The sequence below is a fragment of the Dipodomys spectabilis genome, unplaced genomic scaffold, assembly GCF_019054845.1.
Source record: "Dipodomys spectabilis isolate Male_0828 unplaced genomic scaffold, ASM1905484v1 ptg000039l, whole genome shotgun sequence".
Lineage (NCBI taxonomy): Eukaryota > Metazoa > Chordata > Mammalia > Rodentia > Heteromyidae > Dipodomys > Dipodomys spectabilis.
This window is the reverse complement of record NW_024870716.1, coordinates 13,144,764-13,164,688: the sequence shown is the minus strand read 5'-3', so window position 1 is coordinate 13,164,688 and position 19,925 is coordinate 13,144,764. Positions and strand designations below refer to the sequence as shown.

General features: G+C 37.4%; 1 protein-coding gene and 1 pseudogene across 8 annotated transcripts in view; both read left to right on the top strand.

Moving 5' to 3' along the window:
* Positions 1 to 19,925, top strand: part of Ccdc91 (coiled-coil domain containing 91) — a 197,413-nt gene that overhangs the window by 124,009 nt on the left and 53,479 nt on the right. For 7 of the 8 annotated variants that reach the window (XM_042677627.1, XM_042677620.1, XM_042677623.1 and 4 more), the window contains 3 exons: positions 4,083 to 4,175; positions 4,258 to 4,326; positions 6,234 to 6,410. In XM_042677627.1, the coding sequence (XP_042533561.1) occupies positions 4,083 to 4,175; positions 4,258 to 4,326; positions 6,234 to 6,410 (339 nt within the window). The remainder of the gene's footprint in view (positions 1 to 4,082; positions 4,176 to 4,257; positions 4,327 to 6,233; positions 6,411 to 19,925) is intronic. The other variant, XM_042677621.1, reaches the window with a different exon arrangement.
* Positions 882 to 994, top strand: LOC122106378 (annotated as a pseudogene).

Genomic DNA, 19,925 nt, shown 5'->3' with positions numbered 1-19,925 from the left:
GTTGTCTCAAGGAATTTTTGAGCTGGGCACAGTAGGTCAAGCCTGTAATCCTAGCTACTTAAGGAAGCAGTTTATGGTTTAAGACCAGCCTGGATGAGGAGAGCTCTAGAGCCCATTTCAGGTAGTGGCTGTGCATAGTGGCACATACCTGTCTTCCCAGCTACAGGGGAGTGCAGTGCTGGACACAGTGGTGGGTGCCTGTTGTCTACAGGGACAGGGTTATGGGGATCAGAGCCCAGACCTGTTTGGGTGTGAAGTACAGACAGCTTCTCTAAAATCAATGCAGAAAGGGGCTACAGGTGTGGCTCAAGCTGTAGAGCATGTGCATAGCAAAAGTGAGGTTCTGAGTTCAATCAGTACTACCAAAACAACAAAAAATGAGTCCATGGATTTTGTATTTTGCCATTCCTGAGATGCAGTCTTAACCATTTGCTAGCCCTGTGGATCTAAACAAATTCACAAAGCCTCTTTATAATTCAGTTTTAAAATATGTTAATACATTCCTTAGTTGTTATACAGATTACCTTTTTTTTTTGTCAGTTGTGGAGCTTGAGCTCTGGGCTTGGGTGCTGTCCCTGTGCTCTTTAGCTCAAGGCAAGCTCTCTGCCACTTGAGCCACAGCACCACTTCGGGTTTTCTAGTAGTTTATTGGAGATAAGAATCACAGGGACTTTCCTGCCCAAGCTGACTTTGAACTGTGATCCTCAGATCTCAGACTGCTGAGTAGATAGGATTTCTGGCGTGAGCTAGATTACCAAAATATTTATGAAAGTTCTAGTTCCTGTATACAGGATCTAGAAAAAAAGTGGTAGATACAATTAAAATATTTTTAAATAATTTATAAATCTAGATAAAAATAGTGAGTTAAAAACACTCTAGCTGTGTTTGCTTCGGCAGCACATATACTAAAATTGGAACGATACAGAGAATATTAGCATGGCCCCTGCTCAAGGATGACACTGACACGCAAACTCGTGAAGTGTTCCATATTTTTAGTATGGGAAGGGTAAACAAAGGAGGAGGCTACAATGCTTGATAAGAAATGTCCTCGTTGCTGCAATGCTTGGTAAGAAATGTATGCATTATCCTGCCCATGTAATTGTAACCCCTCTGTACAGTATGTTCTCAAATAAAATAAAAAAAAATTAAAAAAAAAAAAAAAGAAATGTCCTCGTTATCTTGTCCATGTAATTGTAACCCCTCTGTACGGTATTTGCACAATAAAAAAACAAAACAAAACAAAAAAACAGTCTAGCTGCCTTTCCTGCTCACCTACCACCTCTCCAGTAGAAGTGTATTTCATCTTGTATTTCATCTATGACAATATGCATATTTGATTCCCACTATTTGTGCACACGTTGGGGGGGGCGCACGCGCACACTCATGCTCATGCTAGTTCGGGGGCTTAAATTCAGGGTCCCTTAGCTTTTTCATTCAAGGCTTGTGATCTACCATTTGAGCCACAGCTCTACTTCAGGCTTTTGCCTATTAATTGGAGATAGTGTGTCATAGACTTTCCTGCTCAAGCTGGCTTCTAACTTTGATTCTCAAATCTCAGCCTCCAGAGTAGCTAGGATTATAGGCATGAGCCCTTGTTACCCACCTTCCCCTATGCTTTTTATTTGTGATACAGCATCTCTTTAAGAATCATATTAGCCAGGCATGGGTAGATGAAAGCCAGCCTGGACAGAAAAGTCCTTTGGATTCTTATCTCTCAAAGTGAAAGTGTGGCTCAAGAGTGGTGGAGTACTAGCCTTGAGCAAAAAAGCTAAGGTCCAGCACCTAGGCCCTGAGTTCAAGCCCAGGTACTAGCATACACACACACATACACCCATACACACATAAAAGTTAACTATTCCTATGAAAATCTTAGTGTCTTTTTAAAATTCCAATAATTTTTATTTATTCTATGAGTGCTTTGTCCCCTTTTAAGCCTAAATTGAGTTTTAGGCCTTGTGAGGATGGTATTTATCACCTTTAAATCTAATTATTTGTCTGGTATTGTATCTTTGCATATTTTCTCATGAGAGTGTTACAGATTAAGTATATCATTTCTGAGATTGTGAAATTCTGTATCCATCTACCAGTAACTACATGAAATACAAAATTGTATGTTTAGTTGGGTGCTGGTGACCCATGCGTATAATCCTAGCTACTCAGGAGGCTGAGATCTGAGGATCCTTGTTTGAAATGAGCCCAGGCAGAAAAGTCCCCATGAGACTTTTTATCTCCAATTAACCACTCAAAAACCAAAAGTGTTGCTCTGGTGGAGTGCCAGCCTTGAGCAAAAAAAGCTCAAGGACAGCACCCAGGGCTTGAGTTCAAACCCCATGACCAACCAAAAAAAAAAATTCTATGTCTACTGACTTGAGCTTATACAATGTGTTCATTCGTTGGTTGACGCGCATGGAACCCATCATTGCTCCACATTGAATCATGTCATGATTTGCATCACAGTTTGAATTTGTTTTTAAGGGAAAACCACATCTTTCATTTGATTTTTTTTTTTACTCTTTTGAAAAACAAAGGATGAAAAGAACTGTTCTAATTTAAAACAGGAATGACACATTGTCTCAACTAGATGATACAGACTCTGTTTATTCCTCCCAATATAGACTGCCTCCCTGAGAAGTGTGTTAAAAATCAGAACAACTTTGAAAGACAGAGCTGTTTTACCGGATAGAATATCAGATTGACCTCATGTTCAAAAGGAACTTCCTGTATCTGAAACAGTATGAATCTTTAGTAACTGAGCAAGAAGTCTGTGAGCATTGCCAGGTGTTTTAATTTTGTGTTCATATTGGAGCCTGGTCCGGAATACCATCTGGCTCCTATTATTGAAACTGTTGATAGAGTACAAGTTGAGTAGACACTGGTAGCTCACACTTGTAATCCTAGCTACTGGGGAGGCTGAGATCTGAGGATTAAGGTTCAAAACAAGCCCAGGCAAGAAAGTCCGTGAGACCTTTATCTCCAATTAACCAGCAAAAAGCTGAAAGTGATGTTGTAGATCAAGTGGTAGAGCACTTCCCTTGAGGGAAAAAGCTAAGGGACAGCACACGGCCCTGAATTCAAGTTCCAGTACTGGTACCCCCCAAATATATATATTGTGTGTGTATATATATATAGATATAGATAGATAGATAGATAATCATATATAATATATATGTACATAATTATGTCTTATGTATAATAAATAACATGTTATGTTAATACATATATAACTTATATTTATTTATTATGATAATATTTCACATATATTACAAGTTACATAGAAATATAATTATTACATTATATATAATTATATAGTTATATAATATAACATATATATAATAGTATATAAGGTATGCATAATATATGATATACATATGCTATATATAATATAGTGCAGATATATAATGTATAAATTTAAGTATAAATAAAATATAAACATTGAATTTTGTTAGAAATCTCTATTCAAACTCCAAGTGCTTAGTGAATAATAGTTCTCTGATGAACTTAAGTGTATTTTCATTAGTACATTTCAATGAAAGTAAATTCACTAGCTCTCTATACTTTAGTACTACATATGATATCTTTATGGATTGGTTTTTTTTTTTTTTGAAACTGTGATAAAGTCTTGAGGCAAGAAGTAGTCTTATCTTTCAGTATCCTTAATACTTTACTAGAGACCCACAGATAACTGGTTGTGGTTTTTCATCAAGCAAACAGTGTATTTTCCCAGGTCTGGTTTTGGCAAGCTAATAAAAAAAAATTTCAGGGAGAATAATTTCCAAATTTAATTATGTAAAAAGACATATTACCACTTTCTGACTTGTTTTCTAATTTGGAATAGTTGTTACTACATTAGATTTCTTGTCTTGTTTGGGAAACTTGTAATCAACCTATATAGGATGAATAAGGAAATAGGAACTCAGAAGAGTTTCTGCTTCACCTGCCTTTGTTTTACCATACTTCCAATTATTTCGTCCAGCAACTACTTCAGTATTCCTTTTTAGGCAAATGAATCCTATCATCTGTCCTCCTTGTTGATAGATTTTGTTTCAGAGCCATAGTCATCATGCAGTTGTCTTTCCTTGCAGCATCAAAGGCTCCTTGAGATGCTAGACACAGAGGAGGAACTGTTAAGAGAGAAAATAAAGGAAGCTTTGATTCAGCAATCTCAAGAACAGAAGGTAATGCTTCTAGTGAGCTCTGAGTACAGAAAGCATGTGTTCTCCTATCTCAAATAATTCATTACTGTCTTATCATTTTCAGGAAATATTAGAAAAATGTTTGGAAGAAGAAAGGCAAAAAAATAAAGAAACATTGGAATCTGCCGCAAAGGTATTTCTACTCCTAAGAGTTGGCTTGTTTCTTAAGTTGAATTAAAATTTGAATTCAGTAATAATACAGTCTGGTCAATCTACTTGGGCATTATTTTATTCCAGGAGAAAATCAAAAGTTTTTCCTGATTTTTGAAACATAAGATATGTTAAATTCCTGTTGTATAAGATTTTGAATTTTTTTATAATGTAGATTAATTACTAATCTACGTAATGTAAATTAATGTGTGCTTTGGCACTAATACTCGGCTGGTATTTAATAGGTATCATCATAGGGCTGTGTGTAAAGCCAGGCTTAAAATAACTCATCTAAATAATGCATTCAGAAATATAAACGGTACACATATCAACAAATTTGCTTATCATACTAGCTTTCATATTTGATTTAAAATTAAATTTAACCAACAAATATTGAGGAAAAACTATTAAGTAAACAAATACATGTATATCACTGTGCTGAGATTCCTATGATTTTGTCTCAAAGAATTTATAGTAAAAAATATTCATATACTAACAGGGGAGGAAGTAAATTATCATGAATGTGTAAGTAGTATGTCCACATAATAGAAAATTTTAAGCAACAAACTGCTTTTGAAAGCCTTAAAAGTAGCTAGTATTCTGAACCAGTTTGAAATTGATTCCTTTCATGAAAAAGACACATTGAAACTTCTTAGCAAAGGTGTGCCATAATGGCAGTTGACATTAATTTTAGGGAAATTGAAATTAACCCATATTAGAAGCAGGGGAAGAATTAGTAGAATGAAAAAAAGTACACTGAATATCCAGGCCAGATATAGTTTTGATAGAAATAGACTCATGGTTATAACTTGGAAATGAAGGAAATAGACTCTAAAATTGATAAAAGCTGAAATCAACATATATGTTTGGTGTGTGTCATAGATAAAGACCAAGTTGTAAATTCCCAGAGTATGGATTCAAGAATCAGGAACAAGTAGAAAAAGGCCCTAGTTCAAGCCCCACTATCACCTTCAAAAAAAAAAAAGAAAAAGTTTGAAGTGCTGAGTACTGGTGTCTCACACCTGTAATTCTGTCTACTTGGAAGTCTGAGATCTGAGGATTGCAGTTAGAAGCTATCCCAGGCAGATAAATTTAGGAGACTCTTATCTCTGACTAACCAACAAAAACCTGAAAGTGAAGGTGTGTCTCAAGTGGTAGAACACTTTCCTTAAGTGAAAATCAACAAGCAAGAATGAGAAGCCCTGAGTTCTAGCCCCAGAATTAGCACCCCCCCCCAAAAAAAAAGAACAAGCAAAAAGCAACATTCCTTCTTCGCAATTGTGTTTGCAAAATTAAAATATAAAAAAGTTTGTTTCTTGCTTTTCAGTACTTACAGATAAGGCTGATGAGATGGATGGAAGTATTAGCCAATGTGATTTTTTAAATAAAATATGTCAACATTTGAACAAGATGAGTAAATGAGTGAATTTTCTAAACAATAAGTGATTTACATATCAAATGATTTACATATCAATAACTGATTCATTCAAACTGCAAGAAAGAATCATAATATGCCAAAGGCCAAGATTCCTGCCTGTAAATCCTAGCTATTCCAGGAGGCTGAAGTCTAAGGCTTGCAGTTCAAAGACAGCTGAGGCAGAAAAGCTAGTCTTATCTTCAATTTACCTACACAAAAACTGAACTAGAAGCATAACCCCAATGGTAGAGTGACAGCCTTAAGCAAGGCTCAATTTATTTGAAGCATAGGAATGCCATAAAAGTAAGTAGGAATGCTCATATTAAAAGTCTATTTTATGCAAATATTCATTGTGTATGCAAGCAGTAACCTCAGACCTAGACTGTAGAGCATCCCAGTCTTGTCTTTAAGCTTAACCACATTATTGTCCAGTCATTCATCTATGTTTTCTTTGTTCATTATTTGTTTTAAAGCTTGAGCAGGATGCAGTGAAGGATATAGTTATGAAAGCTGTAGAAGAAGAAAGAAAAAACTTGGAAAAAGTCCATGCAGAAGAAAGAGAGTTATGGAAGACAGAACATGCAAGAGATCAGGAGAAAGTGTCTCAGGCAATTCAGACTGCGCTTCAAGAACAAAGGAAGATAAGCCAGGTGAGCAAAGGCTTTTTGAACTTTCTCTCCATAAGGTATCTTTACTCTTAGTGTATCTTACTTGAAATTGCCTCAGTTCACAAAACAATATCTTTTTGTTTTTCCTATTTACCTTTCAAACTGACAGTGTTTAATATTTTGCTATCCTCTCATCTTTTTGAAACTCAAAATTTGGTAATACCTTTTTTGTGTTCAAAAATGTCAGAATCCACATTTACATTTATTTAGTCATGCTATGTATATTAAGTCTCTTGGTTTCCCTTTCCTCTTTTCTCCTTCTTTTCTCCTCTCCTTGTTCCTTTCCCCTCTCCCCCCTTCACCCTTTCCTCTTCTCTCCTCTCCTCTTCTCCTCTCCTAGTCCCTTCTCCTCCCCTCCCCTCCTTTTCTTTCTTATGCCCTCCTCCTCCCCTTTGATTCCCCCTGCTTTTCCCCTCCCCTCTCCACTCCTTGTACCTTCCCTCCCTTTTCCCCTCCACTGTCCATTCTTCTCTTTGTCATTCTTGTCTGTTTCCCTCCTTTTCTCTCTCTGTCTCTGTATGTATGTGTCCCACACACACAATCAATAAAATGTTTATATATTTGCATAGAGAAAATAGTGTGAGTCTATGTGCCTTTCGTTGGCAGCAATAGTTAATAAAGCCTTACAGATGTTTACTTTGGTCCCATAAAAGGATATACAGATCAACGAGCATGTCCTATATGTGAAAGCATTTAAAAATACTTTTTTTCAGTTACCTTTAAATAGTTATATAAAGGGGTTACAATTCAACCTGTTAGTTCATAAGTATAATGCATTTTGATCAGTGGTCACCTGTTCCACTGATCCCCCCATCTCTCCCTGCCCTACCTCTCCCCTCAAGCTGCCTGGTTCCATTTTCACATGTGTATGGCATTATGACTGTATTTGCCTATCCTTCCTCTCTCCCTTTGACTTAGCTTCCTAGCCAATTCAATACATGTTTTTGCTTCCTAGCATTCATTTTATTAGACCATAAGTTAGTTGTTTGGAAGAGTTATCACTTATCTGAACTTAAAAACTTGGCCTCTTTTATTTTCCACAATTGAATTTACAAGATTCTATTTTCTTGGATTTTAATGTTTGCATAGGCAGAAATGCTTGACTAAATCGTCCCTGACGCAAATAAAGAACATGGAAGTTGCCATTCAGGCTAGGTACTAATGGCTGGTGCCTGTAATCCTGTGGAGGCTGAGATCTGAGGATCATGTTTCAAAGCCAGCCCAAAGCAGCCCAAGTCAATTAGACTCTTATCTCCAGTCGACTACCAAGAAGCTGGAAGTGAAGCTGTGGCTCAGCCTTTAACAAAATAAGCTTATGTATAGTTCCCAGGCCCTGAGTTCAAGCCCCAGGATCAGCATACACCCACCCACAAAACTAAACATTCATAAAAATGTCTGCATAGTCCTAGTATTAGATATGCTACCATTGTTCATTTGTTAAAATGTAGCTAAAATTTTTACATCCTTTATTTATCTTGAAACCTAAGAGTTCTCAATGTTTCCTGGCCATCAGGAGCTGAGGTCTCCTGAGTTATCTTCATTCTATCTTCATTCATCTCATTAGATGGCTACTAGGATTTGCTAATACTATAGCCTCTCTTTGAGATCATCTGGTATCACCTAAGGCTTTCATGTGGTAATTTTGCTGTCTGTGTTCTATAACAGAAATATTAAGGTAGAAATCCTGTTAAAATTTCTCTGCAAGATCTAGACTTCTCGTCTCTACAAGTAAATGTGTGTGATCCATTCCAGAAAAGTCTACAGTTTGGCAATTTTGTTGATCTTGTATTTCCATGAGTGCTGGCATGTCCCTCACTGACCACACTGAAAGAATTCTTTTAGCGCCAGCATTGATTTTTGAGGTATAGATGATGCATCGATATACATATAACCTGTGAAACAATTATAGTAATACTAATAAATCCTTCATCATCATACCTGTTGTTCATGTAAGAGCCTCTTACAGCTCAAAGTCTGAATCCTGTGGTCAATATCTCTCTATTTTCCACATCTATCAGACATTGTTAGGAGGAATTCTGGAAATTCTGTACATGGGGTGTGTGTGTGTGTGTGTGTGTGTGTGTGTGTGTGTGTGTGTGTGTGTGTGTGTGTGTGTGTGTGTGTGTGTGTGTGTGTGTGTGTGTGTGTGTGTGTGTGTGTGTGTGTGTGTGTGTGTGTGTGTGTGTGTGTGTGTGTGTGCGCGCGTGCGCGTGCGCCAGACCTGGGACTTTAGCTGGGGCCTGGGAGCTGTCCCTAAGCTTTTGTGCCCAAGGCTAGTTCTCTCTCATGAGAGACACAGTGCTACTTCATGCTTTTTGGTGGTTAATTGGAAATGAGGGTCTCATGGACCTTCCAATTCAGGCTGGTTTTGAACCATGATCCTCACATCTCAGCCTCCTAAATAGCTACGATTGATTACAAGCATAAGCCAGCAGCACCCACAAATATTTTTATATTTTATTCAGAAGTGAGATCTTGCAGTATTTTTCTCTGGCTTATATTAAAGCACAGTAGGTTTTTCATACTGCGGCTGGGACTTGAACTCAGAGCCTAAGCCCTGTCTTTTAGCTCTTTTACTCAAGACTGGGGCTCTGCCACTGAGCCACAGCTCTACTTCTGGCTTTGTGGTGGTTAATTAGAGATCAGAGTCTCACAGACTTTCCTGCCCGTGCTAGATTTCAACCTTGAGCCTCATATCTGAGCCTCCTGTGTAGCTAGAACTACAGGTGTGAGCCACTTTTGAAGGCTAAGTCATGCATGTAGTGTGTGCATGCACGTGTCTTGTGTATCACATTTTCTTTATATGTCACCCATCATGAACACCTAATGCTGTCTTCATTCTTGGTGCTGTGAGTGATGCCTTGATGAACAGAAAGTCACTGTATCTGTAGTTCTGATTCCATTCCCTTTGACTGTATGCCTAAATATTGCATAAGCTTTTGAAAACTTTCTAAAGGGCATCACCAGTGACTCACATCTGTGATTCTAGTTACTCAGGAGGCTGAGATTCAAAGCCAGCCTGTACAGGGCAGTCTGTGAGACTCTTACCTCCATTTAACCAGCAAAAAGCCAGGAATTGAGCTGTGAGTCAAATCGTAGAAAATATAAATGCTCAGGGACATCTCCCAGCAAAAAATTTTCTGAAGAATTTCTGCACTGATTTCCATAGAATCTGTACCATTTACATTCCTGCCAATAGAATACAAAGGTTTCATGTTCTCCATGCCCTCACAAACTCTTCCTTCGTAAAAAAAAAATTACTGATACTGGAGTTGAGGAACACTTGCTAGGCAGTTTCTACCATTAAAGCCCTAACCCTACTTCTGTTTTGCTCTACTTATTTTCAGACAGGGCTTTGCGTCCTTTTGCTGTAGCGGTCCTTGGACCATGATCTTACCACCTAGACTTCCTGAGTAGCTGTGACTACAGGTACATGTCCCCATCCTAGGCTTATTTGTTGTGATGGACTCTTGGTAACTTTTTGCTCAGGTTGACCTTAACCTGTAATCTTCTGACTCTTCAAGGTAATGGGGATTACTGGTTCATACCACCATGCCCACCCAGCTCCATCTTCATATCGGAGCCAGTCTAACAGATGTTGAAATGTGCTTTGTGCTGTAGATTTACGTTTTTTTCTGAAGCTTAGTGATAAATCAGTCCTCTTTCCTATGTGTGTTGGCCATTTGTAAGTATTCTGAATTCTCTGTTAGATGAAGCATCTATCTTCATTAGAGTTGCTTTCAAGTGCATCTTGTCCTTTTCTTTGGGATATTATTTCCTGTTTATTTTTATTCACTTTGGTGTTTGTATATATGTATTAGAAAAACCAGCTATGTCTCCCAATTCTCTTGGGACTAGTCTTGTATAGAAGAGCTTTGCTATGGGGCTGGTAAGTTGGTTCCGTGGTAGCGTGTTTGCCTTGCATATATGAGGCCCTGGGTTTGATTTCTCAGCACCACATAAGCAGAAAAAGCTGGAAGTGGCACTGTGCCTCAAGTGGTAGGGCGCTAGCCTTGAGCTGAAGAGTTGAGGGACAGCACCCAGATCCAGAGTTTAGGCCCCATGGCTGACAAAAAAATTAATGAAGAAGAGCTTCGCTGTTCAATCTGACCAGGATTCTAAAGCCTCTGAATACCTGTGTGCTCACCCACACAGGTTTTTGTTTTTACTAACTCTCTCCATCTGGAGTGTAGTGCTCTGGACAAAGGCAACAGAAGCCAATCCTCAGGCAGCACCTGGAAAAACTAGGACATGTCTGGATCTTTCCCAAGCAGGAATCTGTGCTCTGTGATTTATATACCCCTTTTCTGCCCTAAGCAGAGGTGGGCTTCTAGCATCTGCCTACCTGTTAACTTAAACTCTACCACTTTTGTCTGGGTTTCTCAATAAGGGTGTTTGTTCTTGGATCCATATGTCCCCGGGGATCAGAAATCAAGGAATTGTGGTGTTACCTCTGTCATACAGTTTTTTGTTTTTTTTTTTAATTATGCTTAAGGATGATCTTTCTGTACTTAGTTTCTTCAAAGGTTTTATAATGAAAGGATACAAAAAGACTTTTTTTGGCATCTATTGAAATGATCATGTGGTTTTTTTTCCTTGACCCTGTTTTTCTGTTTACTGATTGACATATGTTAAACCATCCTTGCATCCCTAAATAAAACCAACTTGATCATGGTGTAATATCTTTTCAGTGGGTTCTTAGATTTTGTTTGCCACTATTTTACTGAGAATTTTTATTTTTATTTAGTTATTTATTTTTGTTGTTGACTGTGGGGCTTGAACGCAAGGCCTGGGTGCTATCCCTTAGCTTTATTGCTCTGCTACTAGTGTTCTACTACTTTGAGCCACAGTGCTACTTCCAGTTTTCTGGTGGTTAATTGGAGATGAGAGTCTCACAGATCTTCCTGCCCAGGCTGTCTTCGAACTGTGATTCTCAGATCTCAGCCTTTTGAGTGGCTAGGAGTATAGGTGTGAGCTACCAGTACATGGCAAATTAAGAATTTTGTATCTATGTTTATCAGTTTCATTGACTAAGCTCGTGCATGCTGTCTATCTCTTGCTTTCTCTTACTGTGTTCCCACATGGTTTTGGCATGGGAGTGATTTTTTTTTTCATAGAATGATTTCTGAATTTTTTGGTATACCTTATGGAACATTGATGTTCTTTTTCTTACTTTCTGTGTACATTTTTATTAGACTATAATATCTTAGCTGCATAAGGGGTTTTCATTGTGATCATGAGATATGTTTCATTGATATATGTTTCTGGTAGATAATATATTGTTGGATTCTGCTTTTTAAACCATTCAGTCTGTTTTGATTGGAGCATGGAGACTATTTAGGGTTATGATTGAGAGTTATTTACTGTTCAATGTGGTTCTATTGGTTGTTTCGTTACTGTTATTTTATATTTTTTTTACTAGTGTTGCTTGTTCTTTCCCTGTTTTTGTTTTTGCGTTTCATTCATTTGCTAAGTTAAAATGTTTAATATTCCTAGTTCTGACATGTTCACTAGTCCTCTTTTAAATTCTTTACCAGGTTCTCATGTTTGTGACTGTCTTTCTGTATTCCCTTAAGTATTTACTACAATGTAGACTTGGTGAACAGAAATTCCTTTAATTTATTCATATTCTGGAAGGTCTTTATTCCCTTCTCTATCAAAATTACAAGATAACTTTGCTGGATATATTATTCTCGGTTGGCAGTTACTTTAGTTCTTAAAATGTATTTTTCCATGCTTTTCTGGCTTTTAGGGTTTATTCAGAGATGCAAGTGATTTTGTGTTTACCTTTGGGTATAAGTTGGCAATTTTCTTTTGGAGCTTTTAGTTTCTTTCCTTTGTTCTCTAGCCTTGGCATTTTAATTATGGTGTGGTATAGTAAAGTTCTTCTCTGATCATGTCTACTTGAGGTCTCACCAGATGTCTCACCAGATCCGTCACTGGATTTAAAGCTGAGAGAAGGTAAGGTTTGTCTTGTTAAGACTCTCCAGGCCCTTGCCCTTCTGTTTATCTTGCTCTAACCTCTGAAGGAGGGCTAAGTTGGCTCAGTTTTTTTCTTGTTTTGTTTTCTGCACTTGTGTTCTGTCCTGAGACTATCTTCTTGATTCCTGACACTCCCTTTTTCTCTTCAGAGTAGTCTCACCTGTGTCATCTGATCCTTCTTACTCAGAGTCAAAATGGTGGATGCTTCTAACCTTCCATCTTGCCTCCTTTCAAAATCTACTTTTTGAGGTTTTTGGTGTACAGCACTGAACAAGGTAGAAAAGTTCCTTGGTCTTGTTGGAGCTTATATGAACTTCAAAAGGGGCTATAATAAAGAGAAGAGAAACTGTCATGACTGTGTTTCGTTGAGTATCATTGTAGCTAATTTCCTTAGATAAGAAAGAAGACCAAGTCATGAAATGCGCATATATATATCATGTGATTCTGTATGTGACATTCTAGAAAAGACAGAGTGCCATGGGAGAAAACAAACCATCTTTTTCAGTGGGAGAGAAATGCTTGGGGTAGTAGTTGACAGGACTTTTAATGAGTCTTATTACATGTCAATAGTTTCTAAATAAAGCTGTCTTAATAAAACAAATGACAACCTGAATAAATTGTTGGGTACATGATAATTTCAGATGGTAACTTCATATAGTATAGTGAAGACAGATGGAGTTTCATTGAAATGAAACTTTGATCTGTGTATATTAGATTTGTGATGCCTAGTCATAGTCCTACAGAAAATGTTGAGAAATTTGGGCTTGGAGTTCAGGTGAGTTGTTGGGCTAGAGGTTAAAGTTTGACATTAGTCATAGATCAAAAATAAGGACATATTTCCTGGATAAGGCTTCCATGGGATGCATCTTCTACTTAGAAATAAGACAACCAGATACTGGTAGCTCAAGCCTGTAATCCTATAATCCTGTTGATTCTGGAAGCTGAGATCTGAGGATAGCTGTTCAAACCCAGCCCAAGCAGATGCATATAAGAGACTTCTTAACTCCAGTTAACCAGCAAAATGCTGGAAGTAGAGCTATGGCTCAAGCAGTAGAGTGCCAGCCTTTAGCAAAAAAAGGTAAGAGACAGTATGAGGTTCTGAGTTCAAGACCCTAGTACTGACACAAAAAGGAAGAAAGGAAGCAAGGAAGGAAATAGGAAGAAAGAAGAGAGAGTGAAAGGAAAGAAAAGAAAGGGAAAGGAGGAAGTTAGGGAGGAAGTAAGTTGGGAATGAAGTTAAGAAGTTGGAAGGGAGGAAAGAAGGAAGTTAGTTTAGTTGGGTGATAGTAAAAATTGTCTCACAGTTGTTGTCTTTCAGTTTAAATGATGGAAGTGGTGCTTCATTTGTCAAGTTATTTGTCAGTGCTTCCTAAGATGCTAAGGGTCGCCTATGTGAACAATAGCTTGTCCTGCTGTGGTCCTCACAAGTGGCAGGAACTGGCCAAATGCCAATTCTGTCCACTAGTTCTCTGGCATAGACAGCCTGAGGAACTATCTCCAGGGACCTAAAAACTGCACTGAGTATTAGGAGGAAGTGACTTTCTGCAAACCTGGAAGCCACTTTATAATTGTAAGATTACTTTACTTGACTGTATGCAAAGGATTGTATTCAAAGAAACCTGAAAATCAAGCATAATTAACAGCATTTTACATCTTTATTTGGCTACTAAATCATTGAGACTATGGCAGAGCAAATGCAGTCATTATAAAGAAACTGAGGAATGAAAGTGGGAAATAGCTCCTGTGTTACAATTTGTCTCTAGATTCCATCTGTGCTAACACTGGCATTAGTCAGGGAAATAGACATTCAGCTAGAACAGACAGCACAATCTTCAAGATTGTGGTAGATATTTCTCAGAACTTACTTGGAAGATGTTTTTGTTTGGCCTTGGTCATGAGTTAGACAAATCACAGTGTTAATTGTAGGATATACTTTTTTTCCCTGAAATATTAACAGGATTTATGACTGACTTATTTATTTTCATATTAGATTAATTTTGGGTCCCTTAAAAAGCCTTGCTAAAGAAAGGAATGCATATTTGTTACTGATACCAAAGTATGCAAAAAAGCAAGTAGTCATAAATTTTGCTGTTCTAGCAAAGTCCTGTAAAAAGATCCAGTCGTGTAGATAGGGAGATGATGTCTGGCATTGGAGACTCTTCATAATAGCTTATAACCACAGTCCCTGTAATTTGGGGGTATGTTTTCCCCCGAAACTACAGACATTGCAATCAGTGGTTAAATTTCCTTTGAGTAATTTAGAATTGCCACCTGACCCTTCTTAGAAAAAAAAAAAAAGAAACTGGATTTTATCTTAGCAAGCTTTATTGCATCCCTTAGTTTTTCTGTTGTGAATTGTTTTGATTTATTCACTTGACAATTTTTTATTTATAGTACTTTGATAATCTTGTTTATTATAGATAGAATTATAGTGCCTTTTTTTTTATAGGACTGGAGTTGGGCACTTGTTAGACTGGTACTATATGACTTGAGTCACGCTCCCATTCCTTTTTTTGAATATATATTTTTATTGTAAAAATACTGTGTAGAGGGGGTTACGGTTACTTGAGTAAGGTAATGAGTACATTTCCTTTCAAACATTATTTTCCTCCTTTGTTTTTCCCCTACCATCCCTTCCCTCCCCAACTCTTCCTCCAAAGTTGTAAAGTTCATTTTCAGCATATTGTCTTGTACATCTCATTGTTACAATGGGTCAACCTTATTTTTGTTATTTCCCTTCCCCTTCCCAAATTAGAAAAACATATATACAAGATGCAGGGCACCGGAACCAAATACTGTGCAAACAGGGATTATACCATGGGAGGAAAACATACAAAGGAAACAAAAAAATCACATAGTATATTATAAGTACATTAAAAACAAGGGCAACAAAGGTAAAACCTCTTGTGTCCCTATCTTGGAGTTCATTTCGCTTAACATAATCTTATATGGTCATATGTACATGGCTTTTGACCTTTTCTGCTTGTCCTAGACATATACTAGTTATTGCAAATAAGGGAAACCATGGTGCCTATGTTTCTTTGAGCCTGGCTTACTTCACTTAATATAGTTTTTTCCAAGTCTTCCCATTTCCTAACAAATGGGGTGGTATCATTCTTTCCAGTGGAGGTATAGAATTCCATTATATATATATATAATATATATAATGGATCAAGAAAATGTGGTGTGTATATATATATATATATATATATATATATATATATATATATATATATAATGACCACATTTTCTTGATCCATTCATCTACTGAGGGCATCTGGGTTGGTTCCATATCTTAGCTATGGTGAATAATACTGTGATAAACATAATTGTGCTGGTAGCTTTAGTATGGCCTTGTTTATGATCATTTGGGTAAATGCCCAAAAGTGCGATTGCTGGGTCATAGGGGAACTCTATGTGTATGTAGTCTTTTGAGGAACCTCCATACTGCTTTCCAAAGTGGTTGAACAAATTTTATACTCCCACTAACAATGCAGTAATGGTTCCCTTTTGGCCACATCCCCTCCAGCATCTGTTGTTAGATTTCTTGATAATAGCCATTCTAACTGGGGTGAGGTGGAATGTCAATGTTGTTTTGATTTGCGTTTCTTTTATGGCTAGAGAAGTTGAGCTTTTCTTCACTTGTCTATTGGCCATTTTTATTTCTTCTTCAGAGAAGTCTTAAATCTTTAAGTCTTTAGCCCACTTATTAATCAGGTAGTTGTTGGGGGATTTAATTTTTTTAAAATAAGTTTTTATTGTGAAAATACCATACAGAGGGGTTACAATTACATGAGCAAGGTAATGAGTACATTTCTTTTCAAGCATTGTTGCCTCCTCCTTTGTTTTTCCCCTACCATCCCTGCCCTCCCATCTCCAGGACTATACTCCCCCTTCGCCAAAGTTGTAAAGTTCCTTTTTCAACATAGTATATTGGACATCTCATTGTTGCAATGGGTCCACCTGTATCCCTATTTAAACAATTTGTTTTTTCCCTTCCCCTTGGGGATTTAATTTTTTGAGTTCTAAGTATATTTTTTATATGAGGCCCTTATTCATTGTATGGCTAGTGAAAATCTTCTCCCAGTCTGTGGGCTTTCTATTGATTTTACTAGCTATGTCCTTTGCCATGCAGAAGCTCTGCAGTTTCATGCAATCCATTTGTCCAACCTTTCTTTAATTTGTTGTTTCTGGGTCTTTATTAAGAAAATTTCGGCCTGTGCCAAGCAGCCCTAGAGTTTCTCCTATTCCTTCCTGTAATGTTTGCAGGGTGTCTGCTTTTACTTTGAGGTCTTTGATCCATTTGGAGTTGATTCTGGTGCAGGATGATATATAAGGATCTGGCTTAATTTTCTATAGGTGTTTAACCAATTTTGCCAACACCATTTACTGTATTTTTAGCCCCCTTACCAAAGATTAGGTGCTTATAGGTTTGTGTGCTCATTTCTGGGTTTTCAGTTCTATTCCGTTGGTCCTCAGGTCTGTTCTTGTACTAGTACCAAGCTGTTTTGATTACTATGTCTTTGTAGTAGAGTTTGAAATTTGGTATTGATATTCCTCCAGCACTGTTCTTTCTGCTAAGGATGTATTTGCTATTTGGGGACTTTTATTATTCCACATGAAATTTTGGATTGCTTCTTCTATTTCATTGAAGAATGAGGTTGGGATATTGATAGAGGTATCACATTGAATTTGTAGATAGCCTTTGGAAGTATTGTCATTTTCATGATGTTAATCCTCCCAATCCAGGAGCATGGGAGTTTTTCTACTTCTTTAGTTCTGTTTCAATTTCCTTTTTCAGGTTTTTAAAGTTTTCATCATAGAAGTCCTTCACTTCTTTAGTTAACTCCTAGGTATTTTATTTTTTGTGGGGCTATTACAAAAGGAATTGCTTTCCTGATTTCAGACGTGCTTTTCTTGTTATTGGCATACAAAAAAGCCATTGATTTTTGAGGGTTAATTTTATACCCTGTTTTTGCCAAAGTTTTGGATCCACTCAAGTAACTTGGGAGTGGAGTCCATGGGGTCCTTTAAAAACAAGATCATGACATCTGCAAAGAGGGAGAGTTTTACTTCATCTTTCCTTTTTTGGATCCCCTTTATGTTTGCAGCTTGTCTTACTGCTCTAGCTAGGCATTCTAATACTAAACTGAAGCAAAGTAGAGATAGTGGACATACTTCTCTGGTTCCTGAGTTTAGAGGAAATGGCTTTAGCTTTTCTCCATTAAGTATAGTGCTGGCTGTAGGTTTGTTATATACAACCTTTATTTTATTTTATTTATTTATTGCCAGTCATGGTGCCTGAACTCTGGGTCTGGTCACTGCCCCTCAGCTCTTCAGCTCAAGGCTAGTGCTCTACCACTTGAGCCACAGCACCACTTCCAGCTTTTTCTGCTTATGTGGTGCTGAGGAATCGAACCCAGGGCCTCATGCATGCAAGGCAAGCACTCTACCACTGAGCCACCTTCCCAGCCCCATACAGCTTTTATTATATTGAAGAATTTTCCATGGATTCCTAGTTTTTCCAGAGCTTTCATCATAAAGGGGTGTTAAATCTTATCAAATGCTTTTTCTGCATCTATTGAGATAATCATGTGGTTCTTTTGTTAGTATATATTTTTATTGTAAAAATACCATACAGAGGGGTTACAGTTACATGAGTAAGGTAATGAGTAAATCATGTGGTTCTTATCCTTCCTCTTGTTGATGTGCTGAATTATATTAATTGATTTATGTATATTGAACCAGCTTTGCATTCCTGAAATGAATCCTCTTCAATCATGGTGTATGATTTTTTTTATGAGTTGTTGAATTCAATTGGCCAAGATTTTGTTGAAAAGTTTTGCATCGATGTTCATCAATGAAATGGGTCTTTTTCTTTGATGAGTCCTCCTGCCTGGTTTTGGGCTGAGGGTTATGATGGCTTCCCAGAAAAAGTTTAGTAGTGAACTTCCACTTTCAATTTCATTGAAGAGTTGAAGGGAGTATTGTTGTGAGTTCTGCTTTGAATTCAGCTGCAAATCCATCCGGTCCTGGGCTTTTCTTAGGTGGAAGGTCTCTGACTTGATATGGGTCTATGAGGTCTCTGCTTGATATGGGTCTATGAGGTTAGTTTAAGTCATCTTGATTTAGTTTGGGCATGTCAGTCTTTGCTAGAAATTCATCCATTTCTTCCAGATTCTCAAACTTATTACCATAAAGGTTTGAGAAGTATTCCCTTATAATGTTCTTAATCTTGGTTGTTTCTGTAGTGATTCTCATCTCTTGAGTTTGTTTATTTGGGTATCTTCTCTTCTTTTTCTGATAAAATTTGCTAAGGGTCTGTCAATTTTGTTAGTTTTTTTGAAGAACCAACTCTTTGTTCTGTTGATTTTTTGGGGGACTCTAATTCATTTAATTCTGATTTAATTGTTTCCATCTACTGGATTGGGGTTTAGCTTACTGCTTTTTTTCAAGGAGCTTCAGGTGCCTCATTAGATTGTTGGTTTCAGATCTCTCCAATTTGTTTTTGTAGGAACTCAGAGCTATAAACTTGTCTCTGAGTACTGCCTTGGCTGTGTCACAGAGGAGCTGGTAATTTGTGTGTTCATTTTTGTTTAATATCATGAACATTTGAATTTCCTTTCTAATCTCTTCCATGACCCACCAGTGGTTCAACAGTGTGTTGTTCAACCTCCATGTGTTACAGGATTTTCTTCGGTGGTTTTTGGTGTCAAATTCTAATTTTATTCCATTGTGGTCTGAGAGAATGCAGGGCATAATTTCAGTGTTTCTGAATTTGGACAAATTTTCTTTGTCACCTAAAATGTGGTCTATTGTGGAGAATGTTCCATGTACTCCTGAGAAGAATGTGATTCTGATGCTGCTGGGTGAAATATTTGGTAGATGTCCATTAAGTCTAGTTGATCTATGCAACTGCATAGGTCTGAGGTTTCTCCGTTGAGTTTTTGCCTGGTTGACCTATCCAGTGGGGATAGTGTTGTGTTAAAATCCCCAACAATTAATGTCTTTGAATCTATGTATGATTTTAGGGAAAATAGTGTTTCCTGGATAAATTTGGGTGCTCCATTATTTAGTGAATAGATATTTAGAATTGTAATATCCTTCTGAAGGAGAGATCCCTTAATTAGTATGTAACGACCTTCTTTATCTCTTCTTGCTAATTTGAAGTCAATTTTATCTGATATTAGGATTGCAACTTTCACCTGTTTATGGGGGCCATTTGCTTGGTAGATTTTATTCCAGCCTTTCACTTTCAGAATGTTTGTTTTTGTGGGCAAGGTGTGTCTCTTGAAGGCAGAAGATAGAAGGATCTTGCTTTTTGTTCCAACTAGACAACGTTGCTTAATTGGAGAGTTAAGTCCATTAATATTGATAGTTAGGACTTCAGGTGTTTGGTAGTTCCTGCTATGTTATCCACCTTCTTGGGGACTGTGCCAGCTGAATTCTTCCTGTGGTTCTTTGATTCTCTGGAGTTGTTTCTTGGCCTTTATCGTGCTCTTGTTGGTTTTCTAT